The sequence below is a fragment of the Poromitra crassiceps genome (assembly GCF_964638095.1).
Source record: "Poromitra crassiceps genome assembly, contig: HAP1_SCAFFOLD_1794, whole genome shotgun sequence".
Taxonomy (NCBI): Eukaryota; Metazoa; Chordata; class Actinopteri; order Beryciformes; family Melamphaidae; genus Poromitra; species Poromitra crassiceps.
In genome coordinates this window covers 10,223-22,244 of record NW_028150622.1, presented here as the reverse complement: position 1 = coordinate 22,244, position 12,022 = coordinate 10,223, and the positions used below count along the sequence as shown (strand labels likewise).

The following is a 12,022-nucleotide window of genomic DNA, read 5'->3' as shown; positions in this document are numbered from 1 at the left end:
GGGGGGGGGACGGAATCGATACAGCATAGTATCGCAATATTTTGTGTGGCAATTATATTGTATTGAATGCCAAGTATTGTGATAATACATCCATTATATAAAATGTCAAGTACGTCGTGCAACATTTATGACTTTACTGTGTTTTTTATGACAGTGTTGTCAGTCTGTCTGATTGACAATCATAACAAAGATAATCAAACTTTTTGTGTGGAAAAACCATCAGACACAAATTATTATTCAAAGTAGAGTATTTTATTTCTTAAAACATGACTTTAGGGGCTCTTTAAGCAAAAATGAAAAGAAGAATAGAATTTCACACGAGTGTACTTGTGCAACCGGAGTGATAATAAACATCTTGAAATAATATTTAACTGAAGCTTCACTTCAAAAGATGATAGTGCAAATAAAATCATATCGTAATCGCAATATCTGTCAGAAAAATCGCAATTAGATATTTCCCCCAAATTGTTCAGCCCTACTCCCCACAGCCACCTGCAATGCCCGTGCCTTGCCAAAAGGGGGCGACAGCATTCTGTTGAGTCCTTAGTCCTTGTCAAACTCCTCCTTGGCCTCGGTGACTGATTTCAAGGCCACGCCCCTGCTGCAGCAGGTCTGCACAGACAGAACAGCAGAGGTTGATGTTGATCTAGTATCATTAAGTATACAACTGCTGTTTCAGTTGCAGTAAATTATACTTCATGAGTGTACTTCACCCACAGACTACTTATTACTTAAAGGAGAATTTCGTTTTTTTTTAACCTGCAGCCCTCTCCTCACATTAATTATGATCTGACGACTCACCCAGTGCTCTCCGCAGCGTTTTTGTCCGTCCTAGGCGTTGTTTTGAGATCAATAGCGTCCAAGCCAGTCCTAGAATGGAGCTCTGTGAGGGCCAAGTGGCAGCATGCTTTTCCTCCCTTTAAATAGACAGTTTTATTCCCGTTTTCGACGCATATCGTCATAAACTGTTCCCTAAGGAACGATCAGACTGCATTTCTCTTCCGGGCTCTTTTCACTAGTTACAGGCAGCCCATTTTTGCCTGTCGGGTCAGTGAGACACAACAGGAAAGTCCCGCGAGACTTATAGAGTTATAGAGCACAAAATGCTCTATAACTCAGATATATGAAATGTGTTTTTTCAAATGTCAATTTTACATATATCTGAGTTAGAATAGTTTGCCACGAGAAATGAAATATTGATGTAGGCTATGGCAGTGAGTTTGCAAAAAAAAAAAAAAATGCCCCCACTTCCTCCCTTTCGCTGCTCCCTTCTCCCCCACATCCCCCCTCTCCCTTTCCCTTCTCTCTCCTCCCCCACATCCCCCCGCTCTCCCTCCCTTGCTCCCCTTCCTCCCTTTTCCTGCTCTCTCCCATGGATGTATTAAAAGAACTGGATAGGGGACGAGCCACGCCCACCCATGCATTCGGACGGAGGCTGCTCATTGGCGCATGAAGCCATGGGGGGTTTTTCTTCTTGGTTTTACTTCCTGACCATGCAGCCCAAGGCGAAGTGCGCATGTGTGCCATGACGTATTCCATGACGTCTCCCACCCCTCCCACCCATGGATGTAGATGTAGATGAAGAAAATACAATACAATACAATTAAAAGAGTCGTTTTATACTTTGAGTGACACCCGGAAAAAATTCCCCTGGGTTTAACTGCTGCCGGGGTCCCCATGCAAGTGGATGGGAATTTTCCTTTCTGGGGGTGCATGGCGTCACGTGACTTGCAATACAGAGCTTCGCCACCATGTTCAAATGGCTTCACAACCCAGCGCTATTCCTGGGGGCTTGCTCTCTCCTCTTTCCCCCTTCCCCTGCTCTGTCCCTACCTCCTCCCCTTCCCTGCTCTCTCCTCCCCCACATCTCCCATTCCCTCCCCACCTCCTCCCTTTCCTTGCTCTCTCCTCCCCCACATAGCCCCGCTCTCCCTACCCTGCTCCCTCCCCAACCCCTTTTCCTGCTCTCTCCTCTCTCCTCCCCCACATTCCCCCTGCTCTCCCTCCCCTGCTCTCCTTCCCCACCTCCTCCCTTTCGTGATCTCTCCTCCCCCACATTCCCATTTTCCCTCCCCATCTCCTCCCTTCCCTGTTCCTTGCCCCCCCCCCCAACATTCCACCCCCCTTTTCTCCCTTTCTCTCTGCCTTTCTCTGTCATATGATTGTTCAATCTTGTTATTATTACTACTGTAATTGCTACTGTTGTGTCAGCTAGACTTAGCTAGACATATTTTCTGTGAAGTCCTCTGAGACATGCTTGTGAATTAGGGCTATACAAATAAACTTGACTTGACCTGACTTGACTCAAATGCATTAAAGTTTGGATTTTTTTAAATTGGCTCGCTCATTTAATGCAGTGATGCAAGATATAGTTTGAGTATAATTCTTTCTTCAGCACTACAATATCAATGGATATTATGTATCTAAATGCATTTTCCAAGGTTATGTAGGCTATATATTTAATTTGTGTGACAGTTCAATTTGTATATTTGATTTGATCGAGCTTTCAATTAAATCTTTTATTTTGAAAACTCCTGACCGGAAGTCGAAATGAAAATGATTGCATGTTGCTCACTTTATCCAACGCAGCCAGCCGCAGTGAGTGACCCGTTATTAACAACAAACGGGCCTTTACCGGGGGTTCAGCTTCCCCAATCCAGCCTTCCATACACCGTCATCATCCTCATGCACCGACTCGTGTTTCTGTTCGTGGCCGTGGCCGGAGCGCCTGTCCTCGGCCTGGCCCCTGGCCCTGGGCTCGGCCAGCAGCCCTGCCTCGCCCCGGGGCAGTGGGAGGGCAGGTCGGTGCAGTACGACCACAGCACCGGCAGGAACACCCGGGCCGCCGTGTCCTACGACGCCCCGAGCCAGAGGATCCGCATCCTGCAGCAGAACAAGAAACACACCCCGTGTCAGAAGTAAGCGCTCGGTTTATTATTGTGGTACATAGCTACATAACGTTATTCATAGCCTAGGCTTTGCTGCCCATTGATTTCATGAGGCAAACAACCATTAGGCCAAAATATCCATTATATTCTCAGAAAAGCATTGCCCCCCCCCCCCCCCCATTAAAATAATACCCTACCTTCATCAAACAAAAATAAGCTAAATTTTCTGAAAAACTTTGATTTATGATTATGATTATGATTTATGGCCTCCATTAAAAATACCCTTTTCAATAAAGCATAAATCCTCCTTTAATATCATATTGTAATCACAGCAAATACAGAAATCAGTTAGCCTACATTTTCATAAAAGCAAGGATTAATGTATATGCCTTAACTTAACCCATAATTGAAAAACCATAGGCATATTGGCATCGGTTCAATCCCCGGGACCGGCAGGATAAATCAGAAGAAGCAGCGCTTGCCCCTCCCTCATTGCCGCCCACCACTGAGGTGCCCTTGAGCAAGGCCTTTAATCCCAACCGCTCTCCCTTTCAAAGACCTACAACTTAAAGTAAACCAGTTTGATAACGCTTCATATGCTGTGTTGTGTGTGTACACCCTCATCAAGTTTTACATCGGCATACAAAAGCATGTGACCATTAGGTGGATTGACCCTCCATTATTGATTGAGCGTAATGAAGTGTGTTTATGCAGCAGTGACCCTGCGTTAGAGGCACAGTGACCCTGCGTTAGAGGCACAGTGAGCCTGCGTTAGAGGCACAGTGAGCCTGCGTTAGAGGCACAGTGAGCCTGCGTTAGAGGCACAGTGACCCTGCGTTAGAGGCACAGTGAGCCTGCGTTAGAGGCACAGTGAGCCTGCGTTAGAGGCACAGTGAGCCTGCGTTAGAGGCACAGTGAGCCTGCGTTAGAGGCACAGTGAGCCTGCGTTAGAGGCACAGTGAGCCTGCGTTAGAGGCACAGTGACCCTACGTTAGAGGCACAGTGACCCTGCGTTAGAGGCACAGTGACCCTGCGTTAGAGGCACAGTGACCCTGCGTTAGAGGCACAGTGAGCCTGCGTTAGAGGCACAGTGAGCCTGCGTTAGAGGCACAGTGAGCCTGCGTTAGAGGCACAGTGACCCTGCGTTAGAGGCACAGTGACCCTGCGTTAGAGGCACAGTGACCCTGCGTTAGAGGCACTGGCAGGTCTGAAAGGCGAGGTTGGGAAATAGTCCCCGGTAAACAGAGACAAAGCTTGCTTATCGCCTCTATGACTGGTGCTCTGCAATGTGTTATATAATTACCGTTTCATCACAGAATCATCATAGTCTACCTCACTTACAGTAAGAGTAAGAGAATAGGTGTGTGTGTGTGTGTGTGTGTGTGTGTGTGTGTGTGTGTGTGTGTGTGTGTGTGTGTAGGTGTGTGAGTGTGTGTGTGTGAGAGAGAGCGAGAGAGAGAGAGAGAGAGTGTGTGTGTGTGTGTGTGTGTGTGTGTGTGTGTGTGTGTGTGTGCGCACGCACACGTGTGTGATATTAGAGTCTGAGGTGGGCTTAGATCAACAATACCACCCAGGCCAATATGGGGATCAATGACTCAGCAGATGAGGCCTGCTAAGAGTTTTCGAAACCAACGATTGATTGGAATAATATTAATAAACTGATACAGTCAGTAATGAATCTTTTTGTGTGCAAATGCTTTGTGTGCTTTGATAATGCATTATTATTATTATTATTATTATTATTATTATTATTATTATTATTATTATTAGTATGTATACATTTATTTATTTATTTAAAAAGGATCCCCATTCACTGATGCTTGTGGCACCAGCTAATATTACTGGGGTCCAAAATATACAATACTATAATGCAATACAATACAATACAATACAATACAATACAATACAGCCTTATACAACATTACATTAGTGTGACGTTTACATGTTATTAATCAGATACACAAACATCTTGTAGGTGTAATATTTAACACATTTGCATTTTGGGTTATGCTACTTACATTGTTACACACTATGTAGGCCGGACTGGACTATTGATCAGCTGGCTGTTAATGTGTTCTTAAATGGAATTTGAAAGAGGACTTATTATTAGATTGACGTACAGTATGTGAAGGGGACAGCTAACTCCAGTGACTGATGGCACGATAGATTTTTCAAGGCGTTTGATTTTGGACCAGGTGAAATACTTTATTCATAAGGGCTTGTTTTATAGCGTTTAAAGAAAATAGGCATTCAAATGTGTTTAATCTTTTAGCTGGGAAAACAACCAGAGAGAGAGAGAGAAAGGGATTGTCCAAAAACAATTGCATTACATTAATTATATATAACTTTGATTCAACATAGGTATCGGGGGGAAAGTACCGTTATTGGATATTGGTACCAGCAGAGATGTGACCAAGTCAAGTTTGCTTGAATCCCAAGTCAATCTCAAGTCTTTAGGCAACAAGTCTTAAGTCAGATCCCAAGTTTAAAATTTAGATTGTTTATAAGTCAGGCCCAAGAAAGTCAAGTCTATGTCATTAATGTCAAGGTTAAATTCTAAATGCAGAACAGCAGGACAACTCAGAACAAATCATGAGTTCCGTATATCTATTTAATACATTAAAGCAAAATTAATATCTTGGACTTTTTATTGCAATTTGGTTTTAATAGGATAAAAAGTTGGTGACTTTAATTTCTATAATCAGTTTCAACGTCAATAAATTCATTCATTCCATACATGTACATTTCATTTATACAAACTTTAGAAACCTTTTCACGTCATCAAAATCAAGTCCCAAGTTACCAGAACCCAAGTCTAAGTCTCAAGTCTTCTCTTCATGCATCAAGTCAAGTGTCAAGCAATTAAAATGATGTGACCCGAGTCCCCACCACCTCTGGGTACCGGTACTGAAAACGTTCAAACGGGCCGTGTCCCCTCTCGTCCCTCTCGCCGCAGGTTCTTTGAGTACATCTACCTGTACCAGAGCATGGTGATGTTCCAGATCGACCAGAAGACCAAGCAGTGCTCCAAGGTGGCCCTGACCGAGGCCTGGGACCCCTTCGACATCCCGGACAACTCCACCTTCGAGGACCAGTACTTCATCGGCGGGCCGGGGGACATGGTGGAGGTGCAGGAGTGGTCCGACAGGAAGCCGGCGCGCCAACGTGAGTCTGAGGAGAACCCCGGGTTGTGTCTCTTCCTCTGTGATGTAAAAAGCAAAAACAAATCAGTGATTTTGTGATCCGTGATAAAAAAGCAAAACAAAAAACAAATCCGTGATTCTGTGATCCGTTGCGCTGCCTGGGACTGGGAGAGGAGACTGGAGAATTGTGTTGAGTTTTCTCTCCTTTCACTGCCATTGTCTGGAGTAGAGATGTAACGGTATTAGAGCCCAACCAATATATCGGTCCACCGATATTATCGGCCGATATTGGCCGATAACGGTATCGGCCGATATGTTGGCCGATATTGCAGATATTTTTTTATTTTGTATTTTTTAAGTTATAGACAGCATGTTGTGTATATTTGATCTTTTTTCTTAACTCGAGTTCTATTTGTTCTATTTGTGGTTTTGTATTTCTAGTTATTTATAATTATTAAATTCCCAGTGAAGTTTACTGTTTCATTGCATTGATTTCATTTTGGACAATACAGTTTATTGATAAGCTGTAAAATATCCTGCCTACATTACATATCTCAAGTCATGTCAAGTTATATCTTTGTCAAGTGTTTGATATTTGAGGGATCATTGTAAAAAAAAATATATATTATGTGTATATATAAGAATATCGGCCGATATATCGATATCAGAATTTTTTTACTCCTTAATATCGGTATCGGCATCGGCCTCAAAAATCCGGTATCGGTCGGGCTCTGGTATGAAAATTTCACATCACGATTATCGTGACCAAAATTATCACGGTTATCGTATTATCACGGTATTTGTAAAAAAATTGCTGAAAATGTTCAAAAGGTACTGAGAGACTCACTGAAATCATTTTACAACGTTTTATATTGAAAACTAAGAACTAAAAAGGATTGATACACTGATTACACTCCAAGGCTGCACGTTTGCATCTGGGAGACTGTTGGCAACTTTGGTTGATGATGGACAGTATTTACCATGTTTTTCAAAGCACTGTAATCATGGTAACACGGTAATCACGGTACCACGGTTTTAATGATAATGAAAATTTGAAACGGGTCCGGTTATTGTAAGGAATTTGATCACAGTTATCATTCAAACCGGTTATCGTTACATCCCTAGTCTGGAGGAACAGTCTGAAAATCACTCTTAGCACATAAATGAACAAGAACAAAGCAGATTCTGGCAATTAGCCTATTTCACTTCCCACCCAATTGACCCATTTTGTGTCTAAAAGGCAGGAAGTAAAACAGGTGCAAGCAGGACACCCCTGGAACACCTAACTGGATTGGAAACCCTCATTAGTGTTCTGCTTGAACCTGTGCTACTTCCTGCCTTTTAGACACAAAATGGGTAAATTGGGTGAGAAGTGAAATAGGCGAGTAGAGATCCAAATTCCCCCCCCCCTTCCGGTCGGGCCCTACACGCACCAGCGTCTGAAAAAATACGAACGGCGGTGAATGGCGAGAGACAATAATTGTTTTGATCCCGTTTGAATTGGCCTTTTTTTTTCCACAGCAGCCATTTTGTGTCTAAAAGGCAGGGTAAACACAGGTGCAACAACCAAAACATTAATGAGGGTTTCCATTTCCAATCCATCTAGGTGTTCCAGTGCTGTGGCCCTCATTAATGTTTTGGTTGCAGTTGCACCTGTGTTTACCCTGCCTTTTAGACACAAAATGGCAGCTGTGGAAAAAGGTCCACTGTGCCATCTTCTTCTTTATCTTTTTTTTTTTTTATCTTTATTGTTTATTGAAGCAGGGACAGTACACAATAAATATATTGCACCAGAGATAGCTAAAAGCTAATTTGCATCTGTAGTCCCTGGGCACACAGAGTCCTGTGCGCGCACAGTACATATCAAATACAGCAATTAAAGGAAAATCCTAATGTCTAAACATTGAGGTAACACATATGATATTTGTCAATTTAAAAGACAACTGTAAGTCAAGAAAGTCGCAGTTTGTCATAAAACTGTTGCACTGTAAGTTAGAAATCAGAAAGACGACATGAGTGAGGTCTCTCCCAACAGGCCACGTTGGTGTTGGTGTGACGTACAGATGGTGTGAGATGAGGGATGTAGTTGATTGAGCGGTTTCATACAAAACTAAACGTTAACGTTTCAGTTTTACGACAAACTACGGCTTTCTTGATTATGCAAAGTTATCTTCATGGCACAGTTCATAAGGTCGTTTAAAAAAAAGTCATTGTCTTTCACCCTTTTCCACCACTCTTTTTTTTTTACACTGGTGCGTGCTGAAGCAGTAAGTGACACACACTTTGGCTCTCTCTCTCTATGTATATTTAAAAAAAATAGTCATGGTGCGGAATTGTTTTTGTTTTTTCAGTTAAGTGTAACACTGAAATCGGGTCAGAGAAAACTTATGCTGATGGAACAAAGGAAGTAATTATACATTTACCAATAACTGTAAATGGTTGAGAGAGAGAGGACTTGTCACTTGGCACTCTTTACCTTTATTTAGAAATGTAGACATCTCTACCATCATTGATCCTTTATTACATTATTATAATATGGTTGAGTGGGTTCACTGACTCTGTTATATACAGGATATCCCTTGTTTCTAGGCTGCAGCTTGCATATTTTGCCGTATGATTCAATAGCTGTATTCAAGAGAAATTGCACGGGATCAACTTTAGGTTAATGTAATTGTAAGATAAGCTTGTATCTCTTCTCTGTAAGAAGTAGGGTTCTCCAGTACACAAACACTTACAGTATAATAATATAATCGTGCTTGTGGGAAAACACCAGCACATTGTATGTTACTGTCTAAGTAAGAGTTCTACTCAAGTTCTACACAAATCTGAAGAAGAAGAAGAAGAAGAAGAAGAAGAAGAAGAAGAAGAAGAAGAAGAAGAAGAAGAAGAAGAAGAAGAAGAAGAAGAAGAAGAAGAAGAAGAAGAAGAAGAAGAAGAAGAAGAAGAAGAAGAAGAAGAAGAAGAAGAAGAAGAAGAAGAAGAAGAAGAAGAAGAAGAAGAAGAAGAAGAAGAAGAAGAAGAAGAAGAAGAAGAAGAAGAAGAAGAAGAAGAAGAAGAAGAAGAAGAAGAAGAAGAAGAAGAAGAAGAAGAAGAAGAAGAAGAAGAAGAAGAAGAAGAAGAAGAAGAAGAACTCTGTCAAGCTAAGCATGACATCTAATGGTAAAAAGCATGCTGCTGAAATGGCCATCTGCCATTGGCTGATCTTTGGTATAGACTACAACAGGTGGTGACATCACGTGGGTGGGTTTAGTTCCTCTTTAAAGGAACTGTTCGCCCACAAATTAAAATTCTGTCCTACTCCCCCTCATGCCAGTTGAAACACAGGTGAAGTTAGCTCCTCCCCCTCATGCCAGTTGAAACACAGGTGAAGTTAGCTCCTCCCCCTCATGCCAGTTGAAACACAGGTGAAGTTAGCTCCTCCCCCTCATGCCAGTTGAAACACAGGTGAAGTTAGTCCATATAACACACGGGGAGGTTACCAGCACAACTGGAGAGAAAACCGCTCACCGTTGACTTCAGTTGTACTGTACAATGGTGTCAGTGGTGACTGGTTTTCTCTCCAGTTGTGCTGGTAACCTCCCTGTATGTTATATGGACTAACTTCACCTGTGTTTCAACTGGCATGTTTTGGTTCAACTGTTCCTTTAACTTCATCATTCATTGGTATCTCTAATAATAATATTTTAGAGTCTAAAATAAGCATGATCCAAGTCGGTAAAAGTTGTGTGTCATTTTGCCAATTGCGGACCGAAGCCCCGGCATGTTCTGGGGCGGCTGTATAGCTCAGGAGGTAGAGCGGGTCGTCCACTAATCGCTTTGGATAAAAGAGGTCGGTGGTTCGATTCCCGGCTCCTCCAGTCTGCATGTCGAAGTGTCCTTGGGCAAGATACTGAACCCCCAATTGCTCCCGTCGGTGTGCCAGCACCCTGCGTGGTAGCCTGCCGCCATCGGTGTGTGAATGGGTGAATGTGCCTACTGACTGTAAAGCGCTTTGGATAAAAGCGCTATATAAACGCAGGCCATTTACCATTGACCATGTTCTCACTTTAGAGCCAAACCCTCCAGTTTGTGGTCCCAGCTGCAGGGTAACGTCCCGTGTGTCTCTCCCCAGATGAGAGGTGGGTGGGGGTCTACACCCTGAAGGACTGCTACCCGGTGCAGGAGACCTACACCAGGAACAGCAGCGTCACCACCTCCACCCGCTTCTTCGACCTGCAGCTGGGCATCAGCGACCCCAACGTCTTCACCCCGCCCCCCACCTGTCAATCAGCCCGGTCGCACAGGATGGCCGAGGACCACTGCTGAGCTGACCTCTGACCTTACATGTTGTCTTCTAAAAGGGATTCTTAGACATTGTTAGTCTGGTGGTGTAGAGAGTTTGATAGCAATGTTAGCATTCCTTATTGGAACCAATAGGACTTGCTAGCTGCAAACTAGAACAAACTAGCTAATACCTACTGGTATCCGTTTCATTAGGAATGCTATCTGACAACCTACATGGAGAAAACGACTTTTTAGCATTCTTAGCCTTCCTCAGTCCAAGTTCCAACTAATGGGAATTATAGCTTTCGGCCAACCCCCAGAGTCTATCAGTCCGACGCCTAATATAAAGACCCTGGGACAGATGGCCGATATTTTGGGGTGTCCGGTGTTGAACGGACGTCCGCGCCAAGACTTCCGCTTGCGTCATTGTGTAGAGTCCGATGACGTCTCATATGCAGCTATATTATTATTATTATTATTAGCCGAAATTCCATCTGGACCTAAAACACCGACAATCGATCAGCTCCAACTCCGTTCTCGCGTCAATCGGACGGCAAACAAAGACCGCAGCGCACGGAAGAGGAAGTCTTGGGGCGGACATATCCCCTCAACACCGGAAACCCTGAAATATCGTCCGTCTGTCCCAGAGTCTTATTAGTCGTCAGACTGATAGACTCTTGTGTGCCCAGCTTGGCTTACAGCTAATGCTACCAGTTGGTTTCAGTGAGGAATGCTAACGTCATACTCAACTGTTTTGTTGTGATAGCATACCTCACTGCAACCGATGGATACTGCGAGCTGCTAGCTGCTAGCTGCTAGCTAGCTTACAGCAAGTGATTTGGTATTGATGGGAAATGCTATCAAATGGCCAATTAGCTAAAGCTAATTTCAGTCCAGTGAAGTGTGAACACAGAAACCTTTTGCCACACTTTCTTCCAAGTGTGTGTTGAGTAAAAAATACCAGACTAGACTAATATTTAGATTTAGAAGGTCCAGGGATCCTTTAAAGTGTCCAGCTGTGTCTCTGAACCTCTGAAGCCAGTTTGGCTGATTTCACATCAGATCTTCACTTTTTGGGTCATTTGCCTTCTGATGATCACCGACTACAGGTCATACTGTTACCCTTCTGCTCAGGCGTGGACTGCATAATCGGGCACGTCGGGCAAATGCCCGGTGGCCTGGCCTGGCCTGGCCTGCAAAAAAAATAAATACGGTAATAATAATAATAATAATTTGGTGCCCGCAGTCAGGCCACTCACTGAACAGCAGGCCAGGCGCCGCCTACTGGTTTACTAGTGGTTTTATTACTTTATTCAGGGTTAAAGTGGGTGCATCTCATTGTAAAATTGGACTCTGCCCAAATTGGGCTTCAGACGGCCCAAATTGGGCTTCAAACGGCCCAAATCTGGCTTCAAACGGCCCAAATCTGGCTTCAAACGGCCCAAATTGGGATTCAAACGGCCCAAATCTGGCTTCAAACGGCCCAAATCTGGCTTCAAACGGCCCAAATTGGGATTCAAACGGCCCAAATCTGGCTTCAAACGGCCCAAATTTTTCGCCGCCGCCCTTCGGACGCCGGCACGCGCGTCGGCCCGTATCGGCCTGGCCTGCTTGGTATCTAATGCCCGGCCTGAATTAGGATCCCAGTCCGCCCCTGCTTCTGCTTATTTACTCGACATCACTGCTCCTTTTCATTTGAAAGTTATCTGTGTTGAGATCGTTTTGAAG

General features: G+C 43.7%; 1 protein-coding gene across 1 annotated transcript; it reads left to right on the top strand.

Moving 5' to 3' along the window:
- Positions 1 to 2,685: 2,685 nt before the first annotated feature.
- Positions 2,686 to 10,533, top strand: LOC310772039 (mammalian ependymin-related protein 1-like; the record flags this gene model as incomplete). The annotated part of the gene is made up of 3 exons (XM_083664509.1): positions 2,686 to 2,918; positions 5,845 to 6,053; positions 10,143 to 10,533. 3 exons carry the CDS (start codon positions 2,686 to 2,688, stop codon positions 10,334 to 10,336), a joined length of 636 nt encoding a protein of 211 aa, XP_083520635.1. The 3' UTR covers positions 10,337 to 10,533.
- Between the last annotated feature and the right edge of the window lie 1,489 nt (positions 10,534 to 12,022).